Source organism: Centruroides vittatus, unplaced genomic scaffold (assembly GCF_030686945.1).
Source record: "Centruroides vittatus isolate TY-2023 unplaced genomic scaffold, ASM3068694v2 scaffold_1431, whole genome shotgun sequence".
In the NCBI taxonomy this organism is placed as follows: Eukaryota; Metazoa; Arthropoda; class Arachnida; order Scorpiones; family Buthidae; genus Centruroides; species Centruroides vittatus.
In genome coordinates, this window is record NW_027122678.1 from 210 (window position 1) to 22,051 (window position 21,842).

The window sequence follows — 21,842 nt, forward strand, 5'->3', positions numbered from 1 at the left end:
TAAATGAATAAAAAGTCAGATCTTTTCTTCAAGGAATTTTTTACTTTATTTCACTTCACAGTTTCAATAAAATCAGTCTATAATTAATAATTCTTTAAAAATGTTTTAATTTGCAGTTGTAATATTTCAAATAAAACAACTGTTTTAATGTGCAGTTTTATTTAAATACATATGTACTGTACATAGTAAAGTATAATCAAATTGCAACATACCTGTCTTTGATGAGAGCGGGTTCTTCTATGTAGGTGAAGAAATCTATCACAATCAGCACATAAATTTCCACAGGAACTGCACAAGATAATTGCAGGTGTTTCCCCATCGTCGTGATTATCACATGTAGGCTATAAATAAAAAGTACCATTTGAATATTGTTATGTTAATATCTGTAATTCTGAATACTTTAAATAATTGATGTAATAATTTCACTATTATTACATCAATTATATGTATTACATATAAAATCTGTAAAAGCTGCCCCAAGTAAGGTAGAACTCTACCAGAGATGAAATGTTCAAATATTTTCCAATAAAGTAATTACATTAATCTAACAAATGGTATCTGAAAACTGGAACTTGTGAGATACAGACAGAATGACAAATAAATTGTGCTATTTCAACTTAAATATGGGACAGTATAGATCCAAAAGCCAGAAACCTGCATGCTCTGTATCTTTCATAAATTCTTTTTGACTAGGAGTTTCAAAGCATGCTAAAGTACTCAGTATTCCATTTTCTCCTGCATTGTATTTTGAGGTTTTATATTTTACGGGCTTGTATATTTTTTCTATAAAAACTTATGATGTAGACTTGCACAAAATTGTAGTCTTGCAAACTAAAGACAACAATAAAGATGATGACAACCAACTGATAGATGAGTCTGAGCCCTTAAATCAAATACAAGTTTTCAGCTACAAGGAGCTGAAAGAACTAGGAAAAGCTAAAGGAGACCAAACGTTTTTTTGATAATACTATGAATTTAGAAATCTGTTTCAATATCTTCATTAAATAACCAAAGACAACTAAACAAATAATGTTAGATTTTTTATTAAAAATTCTGCCCATTTATTTGTATATAAAATCTATATATATGCAGACATCTCTAACAAATGCTTAATCCCACCCAATCTGATAAAAGCATAAACAAACATTTTTGGGACTTGTATTTACAGAAACAGAGTAATACAAAAGTGATAAGATGGCAAGACTACATTCTTTCAATGGCAGAAAACCTGCAAGACATGGAAAAATAAGACAGTTCTGCTTTTGCAGATTTTGCTTGAGCATTATTACTCTAATATTCTGTAAATTTTAGTACTATATACAGCGAGACTAAAATACAAGATAAAACAATTAATATACTTGAAATGAAGCAAACCACCAGATTATATCAAGCTATTTTTCCATGATTATATTTAATTAATTACTAAATAATTTTTCACTAGAGAGAGGCATTAGGCACCAGCCTCTCTCTTAGTGAAAAATTATTTAGTAATTAATTAAATATAATCATGGAAAAATAGCTTGATGTAATCCAGTGATTGTTTGACTTTACAAATTTATCAGGTTCTGTGATGTTTGTTTATGTATATATTTGAAATATTTTCATATTGATGTAAAGTTAATTCTAAAAATATATTTCAGCTTTAATTTTATATATTATATTCAATTTGAAAAATTTATATATTAAAATTTTGATATAAATAATCACAAGCCAGAATTATTTTCAAAGGATGTTCAATCATTTTAGTTTCTCTTTGACAAGGACTAATTTTGAATACAATTTAAATACTTTTATATTTTATCATTCATGGAATAAAATACCAAATTTTTTCATAAAACTAAATTTGATCCCATTAATAATTAAAATTGAATTAATAATATGCTAAAAAGCAATAAATAGCTTACACGAGGTTGTGATTGTTGACCATCGGCACCACCAACCCACTGTCCTGATGATAAACGTTCAACATGCTCTTGATCCAAAACGCAAAGTGAAGCTAATGATAACCATAACTAAAAAAAAAAAAGCAATCAGAAATTAAATTTTCTTATAAAACATAAAAATGTTTAAATTATTCAATAATTTAATACATTTAACATTCATTATATATCAAAAATTACAAACTTTTCTATATAAGATATTCTATTATGGTCAGTATATATCTCACTTTATATAGCTGAATTCAATACAATTGTGACAATGAAGCAAAACTCAAATGATATTTAATCTATTCTTATAACCATTTGTATTTATAACAGCCAAACTAGTGTATTAAAAAAATTATTTCTGCCTCTAAACAGTCAGTTCCACTTGTTGACAGCACAGTAAATAACATTCAAATATTAAATGTAATACTGCAATGAGTAATAATCACACTTTACGTAATAATAATCTGTAACTTTAATTTCTTCAACTACAATTTGGGTTTTTACAACTACTGCCAAAAAGCAAAACAAAACTGAGTTTCTACAGAACCTCTTTATCCAGAATTAACACTATTATCACAATTTTATAATAAAGTTAAATAGAGTTAATATTTAGTTAATTATTACAATAAAAATAATATCAATTCCATGGAAAATTGCAATAATTCCTCAGAACAATATTTGATGCCTTTGAATATTGTTCTTCCTACATGTTTCTGTAAGTCTATGTTAACTACATAATTAATATAACTAGTGACCATAAAATAGAGTCAATTTCTCATTACAAAATATGTACTATGCGTAAGTATATTATACATTCAAACCTGTTTTTGTGCAGTGGATAGGGACCGCATAAAAGAAAACACACAAAAAAAAAATATTGCACAAAACTTCACCAGTAGCTATAAAAAGTAGTTTTTGCAACACAACTAAAAAGTATTTTTTTTTTTTATGCGGTGAATAGGAACCACATGAAAAAGTCTCACATAGAAAATAACTATGAATTGCTTTTCTAACTCCTTGGGCCTCTTTCTGCAATCCCTAATAGGAAAAAAATCCTCTAAGAATTTTATTTTTTATATTAATTAATTATTTCCACTTAAATACCAATCTAACATTAAAAAAGTTAAAAATAATCGTTAAAAAATGATTTTATTTGATAAATATAGCTGCAGGAAGTGTTATTTCATTTAACAAGGCCTGAAATTTCACACCTGCAGTCTAAAGCTGGAAGGGGAGCTAACTTACCGCATCTGTTCAAATATAACATAATATTTATGATTTTTATGCTATTAAAATAAGAGGAGACCGAAAAAACGTATGAGAAAAAATTTTACTGAATAAAAAATGAAAAAAACCTGTTGATGTTATAGAAAACATTCAATAGAGTTTTAAAAAATTTTACAGAAGTCAATTATGTTCCAATTTGATTGAAATTTTCATATACCGCACAAAAAGAATCGCATAAATAAAAAATCACACAAAAAAAGACCGCACAAAAACAGGTTTAAGTGTATAAGCTTATGTATGGCTTTAACAGAACTGCCTGTTATTTTCAGAATTCCTTTACAGTTACATAAACAAATTTTGAATAAAATCCTAAATGTCAATGGATGCCACATATACACAGACAAATATACTGTACAAGCCTTTCTCTTGTTCTCAAATTGCTAAAATCAAAATACCATCTTACAGAGACAAAAAATACAGTTTTATCAAAAATGAAAAAAATGTCAATTTGTTACAGGAAGGAAGACTAACATATAAAAAACCAAAACAATGGTTCTCTATCAGTACTCACAAAGATGCAGAAATAACTGTGATTCAAAAAAGAAAATACGGAAATACGGTGGAAATGTGAAATGTAATGTTCAAAAACCAAAAATTGTACTAAACTATACTAAAAATATGCATATGGATTGAGTTAACCAGCATACTTTAACATGCAGTTGGCAAAAAATTTGTTCAATTGGTAAAGGAGGCTTAAAAAAAAAAAAAAAAAAAGACTGTGCAGTTTGTTCCAATTGAAAAATGCTGGATGATAAACACAAATCCACTTTGTTTGTATGCTAAAATGTCATATGCACATTGACTACTGTTTCCAAATGATATTGCACATTAAAATACTACAAGTTTTAGTTTTTGTATATGTATATTTTTTATTATATTTTCATGATGTATGTTTGTTTTGCATTTGTTTTTATTTGTTTTGTAAATACCCATTATTTCTGCATCATAAATAGGTATAAAAATTCTTATCAGTAAAAAAGTTTTGCAGACAAGTATTTTGATAAAAATATTTTAAGTTTCAATATGAAAAAGCTAACTGATAACATCTATAAAAAAAATTAGAATTTGAATACAAAGGTTTAATTAAGAGGACAAAGAATTATTTCAATATTCAAGCTGTAGTTATTGCAATCTTACATTAAATAAATATAAATTTAAAAATTTAGCATAACATAATATAAAATTAAAATAAAACATACCGTTGGTGTGCGAAGGCATTCATTAGGCATTCGATAATGATCGTCTAATTTTGTAAGATTAAGAATATTTTCTGCAATAGCACCTTTTGTAACAGTAGCCCAAGCTTCTGTCAGTTTTCCCTATGATTAAAAAACATTTTATTAGGTATTTAAATAAATTAATAATATATATATATATATATAAACAAGTGAAATTGAATAAATAGTGTATTGACTTCTTTAGTTTAACATTTTGTTACATTTCTTTTGTCATTACGATATAAATTACAAAATTTAAACAACTCCTTATGTCATTTACTAAAGGTTAATAATTAAAGATAATATTTAATGAAAAATGGATTATGTGATAAGCAGGGTTGTGAAGTCGTGTAAAAATCTACAAACTCTGCCTTACGATTCGTCTCCGACCAGGGGTGAACTTGTTAACAAAATAGGCCCAGGAATTCTGATGTTCATCATGTGACCTCAGAATAAAAGCTTCAATTAATAGAGTTCTAATAAAAATAGAACATTGAAACTTTTTTATTCCAAGGCAAAAGCTCTAAGTAATGACATAATCATTATATAAATATAACTTCTGTGGTTTTTGAATTGAAGTTGGATGGTTTAACACAGGAGTTATTAAGCTTCAAAGTGGTTGAACTGAATTGTGCCCCACACACATTCTAATATTCATGTATACAGAAAAAACCCCAAATATTTTTGCACTTTTCTACATTTTGAGGCTTTGTGAGTCCAAAAGATTAAAAATCTCGGAATGTCATTTTTTGACTGATCATCATTCTTTTCCTTTGTTATAAGCCTATACTACATAACAGCTGAGAAAGTAATAATGATGACAATTCTGATTACTTTAAAAAATAATAATAATAATAAAACAATTTTAAAAAATTAATTAAACATTAAAATTTGACACTTCTACTTAATATATAAGTTCATATTTATTGATTTGTTTGATGATGGCAATGGTATTTGGTAAACATGTATAAATAAAAACAGTAAATACATTTTGTACAGAAATAAATTAGTTTAATAAAAATGTTGTACATAATATATGAGTATATTAGTTTAATGTATGTGCATACTTATATATTATCTAAGTCAAGAATAAGAAAAATAACATTTAGACTGGTAAAGAAAAAGATTGTTTATTTTGCCATGTTGATTAATTTATTATTTTCCATCTCTGTTATAAACTGAATTACTTCTTAAAAAAGAATTGCTTCTATTAAGTCAGCATTCATGGAAGCTCTTAAATCATATTTAATAATTTTAAGAGCAGAAAATAAATGCTCTACTGAAACTTGGTTGGTGGCAATGCTGTGACAATCAATGCTGTATCTTGGATAATATCTGGATAGTGCAGTATTGCCATTTTAACATCCAAATTTGGAGAATGGTCAATGTGATTTACTTTTTCCAGTGCATTGTCCAGTGTTCCAATCCAATCATTTTTAAATTTTGTAAGATTTCCTTTTCTGTCTGTGCTCATATTAGGACTGAAGCTTAATTTTGAGGGTAGAGACAAGTTTTATAAAAAAAATTGTGAACACTAATAACAAGTAAAATATAGCATTAACGCCCCTTTATACACAAGCTACCATACTAAATTTCGTTTCTTAAACTTTACCCATTCTGATATATTGTTTAATATTGCAGAACAGAAAATAAAGAAATTAAATAAATTAGATGCCAACACATACACAAATTTTCCCTCTTTATTTGACACTTTTTGGGTTCCAAACACATAGATTTGCAAAAAACTCAGAGGGTCAAATTTGATGTAATTCCAAAACTTTTCTGTTTTATATACATAAGTTGGAAAAGTAAAAAAGAGTTGGAATCAGTGGATTTTTGATGACTCCAATTCCAACTAAAACACCAAAACCATGACTCCACAGCCCTGGTGATGAAGTAGATTATCTGTTAATTTTAAATTTTAGTTACAAATTCAGTTACAAACTTTTAGACAAAAGAAAAGCTATCTGACGGCTTTTCTTTTGTCTAAAGTCACCAAGAGCATCTTTAGAAAAAATAAAAAGTCTTTTATGTACAGCACACTTTCATCTGTCATTGAAATTTTTCTGAAAGCTGCCAAGGCCATGTGTGCACAAGATTCATCTTTAGTTTTCTCCTGTTCATTTTCTATGCATTAATTCATACTTTAATTGATATTATTACACACTTCTACTTAAACATCTACCTTAAAAGTAGATAAGTTATCAAAACCTTCTCCTTTTTTTATATAACAACTCTCAATAAACTATTTGAAAATGTTCTGATTAGAAGATGACAATTTACTTTCAAACTCATGTTGATGAATTTTTATTTATTTTAGTATTTATTTGTACTTGTACTTTTAATATTTTCTCATATCCATTTTGGCATTCCAATCCACTTCATTTATTTTATAATTACACCTGCAGTTAACTTCTAACATAAATGAAACATAAAAAACAATGTTTTATTGTCTGAAATGGTAACTTCTGAACTGCATACTGGTAAGTGTCATGCCTTCAATGGTTACTCTGGAGCCATAAGATATACAGTGATGTGAGTTATGCAAAGATTTTATTTCAGTTCTAGCAATTTTTTCAGGGCATATGCTGATGCAAAGTACACACCAACACAAATTACTTATCCACACAAAGTTATATTTTCAGTGCAAGAAAATGCATAACAAAACAAAAATAAATGAGACCTTTATTTCAAGATAATTAAGTTCAAATTAGTCTAAATACTTACAGTAGCCATATCTTTGAGTAACTGAATAATTACTTCAGCTAACTTTCGAGCCATGCACCCTCGTAACCACCATCTCGCTCCAATATAGTCTCTACAAATGTATAGAAAATTGTATAAGGAATGAAAAGATACATCACATTGATAATACTTATGATGAAAATTAAAAATGACAATTTTATCAACAAATATTATAACTATATGAGTTTTTGCTTTTTCTGTAAAAATTTTGTTAAAATATAAATATAAAAAATTTCAAGTAAAATAATAAACAAAACTAATTAAGCTAACAGTTTTGGCTAAACTAAAATTCAAAAACTGAAATTTTCAAAAATTGAATCTAAATTTCCTGAGGAAAGTCAATTAAGAAGACTGAAAACATTTGAGAAATAAACTTTTACTGAACCACAAAGGTAGTTGTACTATGTTTATTAATATTGCAGTTACCAATGCAGTATAAATGTAACTACAATTACAATAGACCCCCTATAACACGGTAGATAAGTTCCGTGTTATATGAATCCCTCTTGTACAAGTCACTTAAATACATGAGCCAATCACAGCCCGTGTACCAGGCTGTGATTGGCTCATGTATTTAAGTGACTTGTACAAGAGGGATTCATATAACACGGAACTTATCTACCGTGTTATAGGGGGGTCTACTGTAGATTATAATCTAGTTACAGTTTGTACATTCAATTTTCAACATTCTAGTCTTTAACTGGCACATTCTACTTGACCTAATTTTATATTTAAAAGTTTGCACTTCTAAAATAAATAATGCATATTAGGTAGTGGATATTTACAAACAAAAACATCTATGCATTTTAAAATTCATTTGTGTAATCAACTCTCTTGTAAAAGTCAACTTCATCTACAATCAGAAAAAACAAATAATGTGTTAAAGGTTCAAATAAACTGAAAATTTCTTTTATTAACTATGTTACGTTACATTTCAAAGGTTTTTAAAGTTATACATCTTTTCTTCTGGATTATTTGATATTAAATTTTATTTATTTTTAATTATTAAATTTAACATAAAATGGTGGTTTAACCACCTAACTCTACCCAAATTGTATTAATTAATTAGCCTTCCTGGATTCATATCAGGGTCTGATATGAATCCAGGTGTTTGATTTTTTTTATTCTTCATTATTTCTAATCATATATTATAATAATTGAATTTTTAAAATAAGCTAAATGTACTGCAATTACAAAGAATATAATGTTTTCAAAGTTCAGTTAAATTACACGTATTGCTGTTTTAGTGCCTAAAGGATAAAATCATCTTATAAAATTACTAAGACTTTGTTGCTGTTGTTTTCATTTTATAATATTTAAATTAATCATCTTATACTATATTTTAATTTTATAAAATTTAATAAAACAATTACAAACCTTGGATGAATTGATGTTGCTAATGTGATAGTTGTAACTCCTTTTCCACTGGCATTTGTAGATCCTTTAACTTTCATTTGTACAGTTAATGCCTTAGCGATGCAGGAAAGGAACACATCTAGAATTCCCATGCGATGCAGATCATATGGCTGCTCTGCTTGCTGGGAAAGTTTGCTTACTTCAGAGACTATACTGAAATCTGTTGGAGGTAACGATGGTACACCAAGTATTGATGCTAAAGTTTGTGGCGATACTTCAGGTAAAACTCTCCTTAATAATGAAGTAACCTTTAAATAAATAACTACAAATTATTAACACATTTCAGTAAGAAAACTTTGAATCTTTCAATTTAATCAATTAATGAATCAATGCACTTAATTCATTTCAAATTCACAAATAGAAGAAACACAGAAAATTCTCAGCATCTTTGCATTTTCTACTTTCCTTCCACAGATGTGACAAAGTCACATGATGGATTCAACTTTTATCTTGAAGCTCTGTGTTTTTTGTATTTCTTCTGCTTGCAAAGTTCAAGTAAATTTTCACCCTATTTTTATTTATTATTAATTGAAACTTAATTAATATTGAATCTATCTTAAACATACAATGCTTTTAATTGAAATGCCAGGGTCAATTTCTAATGAATGAACTGTGCAGAGACATGTGATTGTTGAGATTCATTTTATGTGGTTTTACTCGTTTAAAACTGAAAATTTCTTCCTCCTCTGTACCTGGATACAAAATTGTTTTTACCTGTCACGCAATGCTTCAGTGGCAGGAATCTGTAAAGCAAAACTTGCCTTTGGCTGCTTTCCAATATTTAAATATAAAAATTAAAATTGTTTAATTAACTTATATATTATAATTCATACAAAAGCAATTTGAAATTTTCTTATTATTGTTATGTAGTTTATAATTTTGTTCAATATTCAAGTATTTCTTTCTTTTTTTTAAATTATAATCAGAATTAAAATAAAAAATCTGTATTTTAATTCTTCAAATAACAGCAAGTTCACATAATGTGTTATTAAAAGCAAAAATTTCATGGTATTTTGTAATAAAGCTATATAAATAAATATGTTTGTTTTTGTAATTTTAAAATATCATTAAATATAAATTAATTGAAAACATTTATTGTTCATTACTTTATAAAATAATAATTAATAATTTTACCTGTCGCTGAACTCTCGCAGATCCTGTATGTAGTAAGCTGAAAAGATCACGTAATAAACCAGCCTGCTGTGCCAAATACGTTCTTCCAACACTAGACCCACTTAAAGCAAGAACCATTGAAAGCATTTCAAAACAATATGCATCAGATGATTTTGGCAATTCTTCGACAGACTGAGATTTACTGCAGAGAAGAACTTCCCATTCTTCACGCACTCTAGCTGCTTCTTTTCTAATAGCAGCAACAATATGAGCACAAACCTAAATTTAAAAAACATTTATTTATTTATTATACAGTTTTAGTCTTAATTAATATTTGAAGAAAAAAGAGAAATTGATGTTTTTATTATACATAGCAATCCACAAAGTCTTATGCATTTTAAAATTTAATAATGTTGATTCCATCCGAGGTTTTGAAGTACCTGTACAATGCATTGGAAAAATAATTTATTCTAATTTTTATTTAAAAAATAATTATTAAATTTACTTTAAATTTCTGAAAACCTAAGTATTAAAGAGGTTTCAGAATGCTTTGGCTATAACAAGACAATTTTCAACTGGAAATTATAAAAATGGCAGATATCTCAATGATATTTGGTGAATAAAAAGTTAATTGTTGCTCCCTCAAACTAAAAAATCATGCTAAACTGACCTAACAGATGCACAAACTTATGATTGCATATAACTACAGCAATGCATTTGAGAATTAATGATGCCAAATGAACTGCAGGATTACTACTACTACAGTTCATTTGGTATCCTTATAATAATAATCCTTCAAGAAATATTTAATGACTAGATTGTAATTTAATGATAATCTAATTTAATGATTAAATTTAAAGCAATTTAGCCATAAGTGGATAGTATTATGCCATCTAACAATAAACTTTAATAATTGATTACAACTCATAGAAAGATAATATTTGTTGTTTTCAATGACAAAAGTGCTATAGCGATGATTTTGGTACTCATTTATATTGTTTTTAATATAAGATTGTCTTCTGAATGTCCTGAAATATCACCATACCAAATTTAGTTACATTTGGACTGCTAAATAACTTGCTTTAGATGGCACTGAATAGGGAAACTTTAATTATAATTATTTGATGATATATTTAGTTTTTAAAAAATGAGGATCATAGGCCCAATTTGGTGCTAATTGAAGGAAAATTTTAAGCCTATTTCTCCATTGCAATCGTTAAGAAAACATCACACAGAAAATAGATTGAATGACACCCTTTCTATCAACTACTGTTCGAGAATTATAACAATCGAGTGCTAAACAACAACAACCTATTGTTAGAGGAGGAGAAAGTTAACCATCAAACAAGTAAACAAGACGAATCTTACAAGTCTCACACCTAATATGGTAATAGCAGCTCCATATAACAGCATCTTAACGTTGTCAACGGCTCACCTCTGACCGTGCACACCTGCAGATTCATCACTAAACATCAGATCATCTGATGGGTTTTCCCAGGCTAGATCAGATAAAAAAACAAGGCTGGCACTCAAGTCAAGGCAGACCTCTCCAGAGACATACAAAGTGGACATCTTCAGGCAGACATACAGGGCGGACACCAGTGGACCACACTAGGTGGACATCTCCAGCCCAAGGCTCCAGCCTCGCAATATTTTGGAGCCAACATCCCCATAGAAGTCTCCTGTCCCACCAATTTTCGACATAGATCTCATATACTCCTCCAAAATAAATAGAGGACATCATCACTTTCTCAGAGGTATTTTTGTTAGCCCTCACGTAAACTCTCTCTACTTCGCTTAGGTAAATAGCTTAGAAGGCAGTATCTGTAAACTCGTATGAGCGACATACATCGTAGGTTAGTTGCACTGCTTTACAGAGTTACTCCCCATACATAGTCATGTGTCACGTAGTTGTTTTGTATATTTTAGATTTTCAGTTACAATAAACTCTTGTTGTATTTGTTTATAACTTGGCAACCTGTCTTCCTCAAGAATAAACACCTATTGACGTTCCCATCACACTCCCCACTCAGATGCATCAAGACCCTCCTATCAAGCCATCTGACGACAACAAGAGCGGGTTTCACCAACCCGACGCTGTGCAAGGGTTAGGAACTCCTCCTAACCTGCAGATTATCTCACATTATAATAAGTTTTTTAAAATTATTTTTAAATCTTCATTTCTGACTATTTATTTCCTTGTAAGAAAAAATAAATTTTGCAACTGAAAATTTTTTTGTTAATATATTTCATTATAGTGTATGTTAAAATGTGCATTTGTATGTTAAGTCAAAATATAAAAAATTACCTGTTTTTGTAAATGAGTTAATTTACTGCGACTGAATAAAATTCCGACCATATGCTCCTTTAGATCATTGCTTGTTTCAACTCCGTGCACTTGTCCGGCTCTTTCTAAATTGTTTCCTACTAATAATTCCTTCTCTTCCAATCCTTCAGCTTCACCAGAAACTAATTTCCCAAAGACCTATATAAAGAATATAATGCTTAAAAAGCTTTTATGAATCATTATACTTCATTAAAAATAATAAATTTAAAAGTCAAGATAGTTTCTAAATATTTCTTCAACCACAAGTGTTTCTTAAATATACTTTATTGAAACTTAATAAAGTACTTTTAAGACGTTATTTGGTTAAAATTATATATTTTAATTCAGACATTTCCTTGATTAATGCTGGATTAATATATTAAAGTTCTGAATTATCTAACTAATCATTACAGAATTAAATATTATTTCTTTAATCTTGACAATGTGTTAATAGATGTGAAAACATAAGAATCAAAATATTTAATTAAAATATTAAATTAACTTTTTAAACTTTTTACAGTTTAAAATTTCTGTAATATAAAATATTGAATTACCTGTGATGTTAATAATCGAAAAACTTTAAGTGTTTCTGTTTCACAGTTTTTCTGTTGTATCTGAGATGCAGTTGAGGATTTCACAGAATTTGAACTGTCTCCAAATGACTGCCCCAGAACTTTTACTTGTCTCAGTCTTAATGTATTATCTGGTCCTTTCAGCTCTAACTTGATATAATTATGCCTAACATCTGGTAGAACGCAGCTCACCCAGCCAGTGTAGCGATTTTCGACATCCACCTTTATCGAAAAATTTTTCAATTTCATTATTAAATCCTATCATAAACATCAAGTACTAAAACTTACTGCATTAATCCTAATAAACAAAAAAAATCACCATTATAAAAATAAAAACAAGCAAAAATTGTGTTATCATCACAATGCAAGACTACAATTTTTGATCATACTTTTAACTTATTTAATTTAAGTTATATGCTCTCGATCTCAAATTAGTAGTGTCTTGCCTGTGTATATCATACTTTTCATGATAACAACAGAGTCATGGCGGTCATCTACGTAACTCCATTCTGGAGAAAATTTTTGAATTGAAATCATGTGACTTCTGGTTTGCACCATAACTTCGTTTATAGTTAATCTGTCCCCCTGCCCATAAGTTTTCCATATCTAATCTGAACTTTCATCTCTCTAACATTGTTCTTGAGATTAAGGAAAAACAGACGAACAGACAACAGTGGGAATTTATAGGTCTACAATTTTTTCAAATTGCGGCCGAATTAATTAAAGTACTTTCCTGCATTTTGCTTTTGATAATTCCAAACTCTTGGAATAGTTTTAAAATCCCTGAGGCAGGCCCCTAAGAAGACAAAAACATTTATTCCATTAAAGTTTTTTGCTAGAAAAAATACAAATGGTGTTGAGTTTCTTATTGTAGAAGTGTTCAAGCTTCTCAAAAGTATTATTTCTATTCTTGTCATTTTGCATATTATAGGCGGTCTGTTTAAAAAAACTGGACTTTTGTCAAACAAACTTTATTACCATGATTACAATATTATACATATTTGTCCCCTTTAAAGTACTACCCCTGCTTGCAATGCACTGTTCCCATCATTTTTGCCACTGTTGGAATGCTTCCTGGAACTTGTTTTGTAAGATGGTAAATAGCTGTCTCTGCAAATTCTGTTGAATCTAATCTACACTTTAAAAATGATGTCCTTTCAGAGTGGTTTTCAACATTGAAAACAGTCTGTAGAGGCCAAGTCTGGAAAGTACAGGGATGGAGATGACATGTTGTCATGATGCAACCAGCTCAGGAGATGTCTCTTCTGGTGTACATCTTCCCTCAAATGCCTTACAACTTCTAAATAGGACTCCTTGTTAACAGTCTGACCTTGTGGTACTAATTCATAATGGACATGCCTCGATAATCAAAACAACCGTCAACATCAGTCATCTCAATCTTGAATCTTCCTCAATTGATGTACTGCCCGATTTAAAATGCTTAAACCACTCATGACACTGCAAATGGCTCATACAGTCCTCCTCATAGCCCACATTTTCAGTAAAAGTTCTGCCAATCATAAAGCAAAATTTCATACAAACATGTTGCTCCTTAAAGTCTTTCATCTTCACTTTGCAGAGCAGTGACGTGACTGCACAAGTTTGCTTCAACAGCTTTAGATCACCAACTACTCAGAGTACTACAATGTGCCAAAGTGGCATTGTGTTACTGAAGTTTGCCTCTACTTAGCACCACTTACTAGAGTTTGATTGGTGCAATGGTTCGCACGCTATGACAAAAGTCCAATATTTTTTTTGAACAGACCTTGTACATAAATATATTCTTTTAAATAATTAAAATTTATCTTTCTTACAATAAATTTAATAATTTTTTATGAAGGAAAAATGGTCATTTTACCTGTTTTAATTTTTTTAATTCTTCTGAATTATTTCCTGATCTGAATATAATATTTGAAACTTTATTCTAAAAGAAAGAAAAATAAAAATATTTATTTAGAATTGTAAATTTCACAAAAAAAATTATTATTAATTATTATTATTATAACTAACAATTTAATTACAATAAAAATTAAAATGTAAAGTACAATTTCTTGAATACAACAACTCTCAGTTATTAACAATAAATTTTAAATATCTAAATGTAAAAATTTTTTAATTAACTGCTATATATAACACATTTAAAATAAATTTTTTAGATTAAATTTTATACTTACTCCTAAATCTCTACAATTATCAATGTGAACATAAACAGTTTTAGGTCTAGCTTGTATACTACATATCAGAATAAGACTCTTTGTCTTATTTCGATCTTCGTCTCCGCTCTCCCAAAACGTTTCTGTCGAATTGTCTGTTAAACTGTTAACCATAGCTTGACGACTAGAAGCTTTGATATCGACTAACGATGTAACGTCTTTTAAAGATTCGACGATGGCTGTCACCTACAGTATGTTATATGTAATTTTAAATAAAACATCATTTATCTACATATAAATAATTGCATAGTAACATTTATTTTCATTTAACAATTTTTAATAAATGCTAAGTTTTTCAATTAATTTAATCTTACAATACAATGCTGTTATCATAATAAATAATTCAGTCATAGATGTTTATTTATATACTGTTAAATATTGAATTTATGGAAGTCTTTCAGGAAAAGAAAGCTAAAAGCTGAAACTTCTTGCAAATTAAAAGTTTATTAACTTCAAATGGGAGCTACAACAAATTCCAAAACTTATTATTCATTACTAATTAATTAACCATAACTAATTACTTTTTAACATTACAATCAAATGTTATTACATTGAAATTTGTTAAAAGAGTAATATGGAGCAGATCATTGGCATAAGGTTTCTTTTTCTTTTCTTATCTATCTTAATTACAAAAATAAAAACTTTTGCCTAAAAGTTTTACATTTGATATAGAAAGTTTCTTGTAAAATATGTTGTAGGTCAGTGATGTGCAATCTTATCTAATGTGAGTCACAAGTGCACTTCATAGTCTTCCGACAGGCTACATGATCTTCCTCTTGCAGAGTTATAGGCTTTAAGCATGCAAAGTACCAACAATTCTCCATAACTACCAGTATACTAAATACTAAAATAATATACTCTAGTGACATGCAAATTAATATTATTATTTTCATAATTTTTATTACTCAAATTTAGTACAAACACTCTTCATCACAAACATAAGCTTAATTAGGGATGCAACTAGCTTAATAATGACATGAGATAGAAACAGAAAAATAAAATTATGTTGCTAAAGCCCTAGGGCAACGTATTAGAATCTTGGAGTAATGAACTGCTGTTATTACAGTGTTCATCACTCCAATTCATCACAATGTTAGATGTGTATTCCATATTAGAAATATACTGAATTGTCAAAGAGTATCTCTGAACCAAAATAATAGAAAATGTTAATATAAATAAATATCACATAAAGCTAGGTTCATAATGGCATACAAACCACTACAAAGTAAATACAAACAGACAGTTTATCCCTTTTTAGCAAGTGTTTGACCAGTTTATTAAAGTTTAGCAAAAGTTGAGATATTTTCAACTTTTCCTGAACTTCAGTTGATTTGACCAATCCATTGAACACAAATAGTGTTCAAAACCTTTTCAATCAATCATATCCTAACTTAGTTTGTATCACAGTACAATGCAGACAATACCTCATTTCGGGTTAGTGTTCATTTTGTTCATTTGTAGCAGTTCATATGACAATGTAAACCAAGCCAACATTTATGTAGAAAGAAATATATGTTCTGTTTCTGTTTCAAACAATTTTGCAGGTGCTTCAAATAAATAATTACTTGATACTTAAATTTCTTTTATTAAAGATTTTCTCAATTCAAAACTTGACTTTTTCTATTTAAAGATGATGATTTTTAAACATTATAACATTTATAATATGAATAAATATTACCTGACTGCTATCTGCAGACGTATTTCCTACATCTTCACCTTCTTCTTCCGTCCTTGATAAAATTTTGCTAATATTTGAAAAGACATGACTTCTGTGTAAAAAACTATGATCAGAAGGCTGAAATTTTAAACACCAACATCTCATTGCCATTTGTTGTAATGCTGAACCCATAGGAAGAAGCATCATTAAATCTGATATAGTCTGTAACAATGCATGAAATGTTTGCGGAAGTGGATGAGCTGCTTCTCCGGCAATTGTTATATCTGATAATGGATGTTCGCATACACTTAGATCTTTATCCTGCAATTAAATAAAATTTAATTTTATGTAAATATGTCATTTGTAAGTGACAATTACACTTATTTCCTTAATACAATTTTTCATTTTAATATATTTTTATCTGTTGTTATTCTAAATTAATAACAGGTTTACATATTTTATAAATATAGAAGACTGACACTGGCCCCTGAATGAGGTCAAAAACATTTTCTAGTTTTTGTTTATATCGACAGCATTGCTGGAAACATACAAAAGGTCAGTTTATTATCAATTTTTGGATAAAATGAAGAATGTTTTAAAATTTATGATATTCAAATTTATAAAAAAAAATAATTCAGTCAGTATTTTGTTTAAAATTCAATTTAATTCCACTTCTAATAAACAAGAAAGAGATAGAATAGACATTCAAGAATATATCTAGAAAATAAGTTGTTTTAATTGGATTACTTTGAATTTAAGAAATATCCCACTTTTAAAAATAGATTTTCAAGAAAAAGTTAGTGATAATTAGAAATAAATCAAATGATATAACCAGATTCTTATCAGATCACAATATGACTATTTAAATATTAAGATACAAAGTAATTTTGGACTAGATATAGGCATTAAAGCCACCATCTTGCATTGAATTTTAATTATTAGAAATAAATAAATAAATTTATTTCTAATAATGAAATTTAACACAAGATGGATTTAACAAAATGTAACACAAAAATAAATTAATTAATTTAGAACACAAATATAAAAGCTTGATATTTTATAACGAAACCATATGATTGATGGATTTAAATTGGCTATCTATTACTATTAATAATGAAATAGTGAGTAATATGCTACTAGAGGTAAGCGTTAGCTGCCATCTCATATTAAATTTTTTCCGAAATAATATAAATTATTTAATAAATATTAATTTAATTAAATTTAATAAGCATTGGCGCCTAACACCTACCTCTAGTACTGAATTGCGTGGTATTTAATTATTAATTAACAGTAGTGGTAAAGTAATCCAAATTAAATCCAGCAATCATTTGGTTTAATTTAGAATATTCTGGATAGAAAAAAAAACAATTCTGAAATGGAACTCAAATCCATAACTTCTGCTTACTATGCAGACTTCTATCCAACCTTTTCTTCCAGATCAATTACAGGCCAATAAGAATCTGGCTGTATCATTTAATCATCATTGTATATTGGATTTTGTTCTATACATAATTATATTAATACGGTTTAAAATATAACAACAGTTTAAACATTATTTAAAATTATATATAATTAACAAAGAATGTGAAAGACATACAATAAAATTTTCAATATATACAGACAAACAGAGTGACAAAGAAACTGAAGTAACACAAAGACACACTAATTATAATTTCAAAATTTGTGAAAAATGCATCTTAAATTTGAAGTAATGTGGTATTTCTTATAACTTAAATAAGGAATAAAAGGTTAAATACCTTCTAAAACCGATAACCGGTGCAAACTATTTTTCGAAATGGCGAACGTTTTCGCTGCCCCTCCTGGGCTCTTCCTCAGGCCAATTCTGGATTTGATAATCGAACAGCATAAATAAATGGAACGTGTTATCGGTTTATGGTACGCACCAGTTATCGGTTTTAGAAGGTATTTAATTTTTTTGTTTATACAACCCGGTGTGGGAGAAGCGTTAGAATAAAAGGTTTTTATAGAGATCTATAAAGATAGAAGTTTATAGATATTTGTAAAGATCTCTATAAAGATATCTTACAGACAGAAAGGAAATCTCTATAAAAAGCTTGTATAATTGTATACAAGGTATATATATATTTTCATATAATCTCTGTAAAAATGTTGTATAATTTATAGAAATATTTGTCTTCAGATAATTTTTATAGAGATATGTCTGTAAATACAGATATCTCTATAAAGGAAACAAGTATAAATTTTGCTTTAGAAAAAACTCTATTGAAAAATTATTCTGTCTATAAAACAATTCAAACTAAAATTCATATAATTTTCATCTGAAAATTGTTTTTAAAAGTTTAACACTCACTACTAGATTTTTATAACAATTAACAAAAGTTTTTAAAGCTAAAATTCATATAGAGTTCATAAAAATTTTGTTAATTAATGAGCAATTATTTATTGTGACATTGCCACAATACTGGGTTGCAATTTTTAATCATATTTTTAACTTATCTCATTTAAAATATATGCTCTCCACCTCAAATTGTAGTGTCTTGGCCCTGTACATCATACTTTTCCTTTAACAAGTTGTGCCAGTCATCTATTAACTGCTTTCAGAGAAAAGTTTTGAACTTAAATAACGTGACTTCTGGTTTTCATCAGTAGTTCGTATATAGTTAATCAGGGCCTCTTGCCCCTAAGGGTTCCATATCCAGTCTTGAATTTCATCTAACTCACTCCATTCTCGAGATTAAGGAAAGACAGACAGACAAATGACAGTGGGAATTTATAGGTCTACAATTTTTTAAAATTGCAGTCTAACTATTGTAAATCATTACTTGGATTTAAGGACTAGAAATTTTTGAATTAATTTTTTAAAAAAACTTTAACTGTAATATATATAATTATACATCAACTAAAATAATTAAATGTGAATACTTGAATTACAACTATGTTCTTAATGCAAATATAAACATCCAAACCCAATAGTTATGTATTAAAGCTAAACGATTGCCAAATTATATCAGGCTATATTACTACTACTACTACTACTACTGCTACTACTACTACTACTACTACAATAATAATAATAATAATTATAATTGAATTAATTATTAAAATATTAATTTAATTATAGTTGTTAAATTTAGCAAGAAATGGCACCTAACACCTGCTTTTAGTGCCAAATTACTTAGCATTTAATTAAAATAGTTGTAACAATATAGCCTGATACAATATGACAACTGTTTGGCTTATTCTTAATGCTTTGTATTTTTATTTTTATGTTGTTTATATAAAGTTATGTTTTTTCAAAGATACACTTTGAATTGCCCAAAAATTTTTCAATTATAATATGTTTTCTGTAAGTAAAATAAATACACTTGAGTGTTGTGACATTACCAATAGCAACTGTTTAGAGTATAAAAGTATTCACTAGTACTTTCAGTAGCCTAAAGCTATCATCTTCAGCAAATATTGAATACAAATGTTTTCAAAAGATTAGCTTTCAAACAGACTTATGAAAATCAGTGGTGCGCGTGGATGGAATACGGAAATTGAATTTAAAATGAGACATGTTCTAAAACATGAAAGGCATCACGAATGTTATTATATCCCCAAATATATTAATAAGCAATTGAGAAAATGGTATAAATATGCAATAAAAAAGAAATTAGACTCATAAATTAAATTGCTTGAATAAAGTTATCCACAATTTTGAAATTTCAAAGATTGGTATGTTGCACGGTGTTGTGGCGGAAATGAATAGGCTCTCCCATATGAACAATTCTTTATTGTTGCACCATTTGAGTAATTTGGTTTGGGCCCAGAGTGGAAGATAATCTTGGTCAAACACATTTTAGCTAATTTGGTTGGTGGTTTATTATTTCTAATGTCCTCCTGATGTTCTAGGATGCGAGATTTCAGCATTCTAGCTGTGGATCCTATGTAGCTTGTTTCCTCACTTGACAGAGCATGTTTTAATGGGATTTGATAGATACCAAATTTTTCATTCAAATTAAGAATATCTGTCATTGCATAATAGTCTTCATGTGTTGGTTGTGGGATTACTGGTAAAATAAAACCCTTCTTTCTAAAAAGATGTGCTATTTTTAGTGAAATAGGGCCTAAATATGCTATTTTTAGTTCCTCTTTGTTACTGAGAAAGGACTGCGGAAACAACCTATCTTTGACATGATTTTGGAGAAAGTGAAACTTAGAAAGAGAATAATCAACATGTTGCATTACCTTGGTGATAAGATGCAATTCTTCATTTACCAATGCTTGGGTGAAAGGGAGAAGGTATGCTCTCTGAATGAGAGATGATATAGCAGAATTCACAAAGTATGAAGGTTGGAAGGCTGCAGTGGAAATAATATGCAGTGCTTTGTTGTTTCTATGATGTATGGAAAATATAAGATCAGAAGATCTGTATATTTGTAGATCCAAGAAGGATATTCTCGTATTTTGTTTATTTTGTTCTTCTTCAATGGTGAAATTGATCAAAAGATAAACAGAAGCTAGCATTTGAATAAACTGATCTAATTCAACTGTTAAGCCATCCCATGCAAGCAGTACGTCATCAACATAGCATAAATACATTATGGGATAGCAGATAGACAAGAGTCTTAAAGGCCAAGAGGGTTTGTGTGCCTTTGCCTCAAAGAATAATCTAGGGCAAGCAATGTTTGTTGGTGGATTGAGAGGACCTGTTAAAGAGGCTACAATCCCTGGAAATGGTATAACTTTACGTGTCTTTCTTAACCACTCAGCAGTGAGTGACGAATATATTTGTCAAGGGCGATCGTGTGGCAGTGGTGAGGGACGTATATATTTGCTAAATTGTTTTGTGGGTATCGCCAAAAACTACCGTGAAAAAAAAATTCACATAAAAAATGAATTATGTAACAATAAAAAAACTTTACTTTACTAGACATAAGTGTTTACAAAATCTTTTTCCGAAACGATAATGAGAAAAAAACGTGTGAAAAAATACTTTAAAAATTTCCCACATTTCTTCTCCACAACTAAGTGGTAGCACCACATCTGACTGTTCCACTGTTGAAAGGTTAATACTGTTGTTGTGGGATCCTGATTTAGTATGATTGGCTTGGATTGGTCAAGGAATTCATTAGCTCTTGATAGGAAGTCTTGGTTTTTGCATAATACAAATCTTTTATCTTTATCTGCTACTAGCAGATTTAAATGATTGGATGCAAGAAATGTCTTTACTGTCTGAGCAATCTTCATATTTGATTTCTTGGTTTTCGAACGTTGCTGTGATGCTATGCTGGTTATTGTAGACAGCTCCAAATTGAGTTGTAACTCTGGACAGAAGGTATTCTTCATAGCCACCATGGTGGGAGAAATGAGTTGTGAGTAATTGAGCTTAGGAATGGGTGTG

The 21,842-nt window shown here is 28.8% G+C and overlaps 1 protein-coding gene across 1 annotated transcript in view; it reads right to left on the bottom strand.

Annotated features, from left to right (window-relative positions):
* Nucleotides 1–212: 212 nt before the first annotated feature.
* The window catches only part of LOC136986983 (E3 ubiquitin-protein ligase MYCBP2-like), a gene marked incomplete at its 3' end in the record, with an annotated part of 256,645 nt that continues 235,015 nt past the window's right edge, over nt 213–21,842 (bottom strand). Inside the window, 11 exon segments of the mRNA XM_067284616.1 lie at nt 213–341; nt 1,905–2,012; nt 4,415–4,534; nt 7,160–7,250; nt 8,555–8,841; nt 9,728–9,985; nt 12,015–12,191; nt 12,587–12,826; nt 14,463–14,528; nt 14,779–15,003; nt 16,496–16,795. Of these exon segments, the coding sequence (XP_067140717.1) occupies nt 213–341; nt 1,905–2,012; nt 4,415–4,534; nt 7,160–7,250; nt 8,555–8,841; nt 9,728–9,985; nt 12,015–12,191; nt 12,587–12,826; nt 14,463–14,528; nt 14,779–15,003; nt 16,496–16,795 (2,001 nt within the window).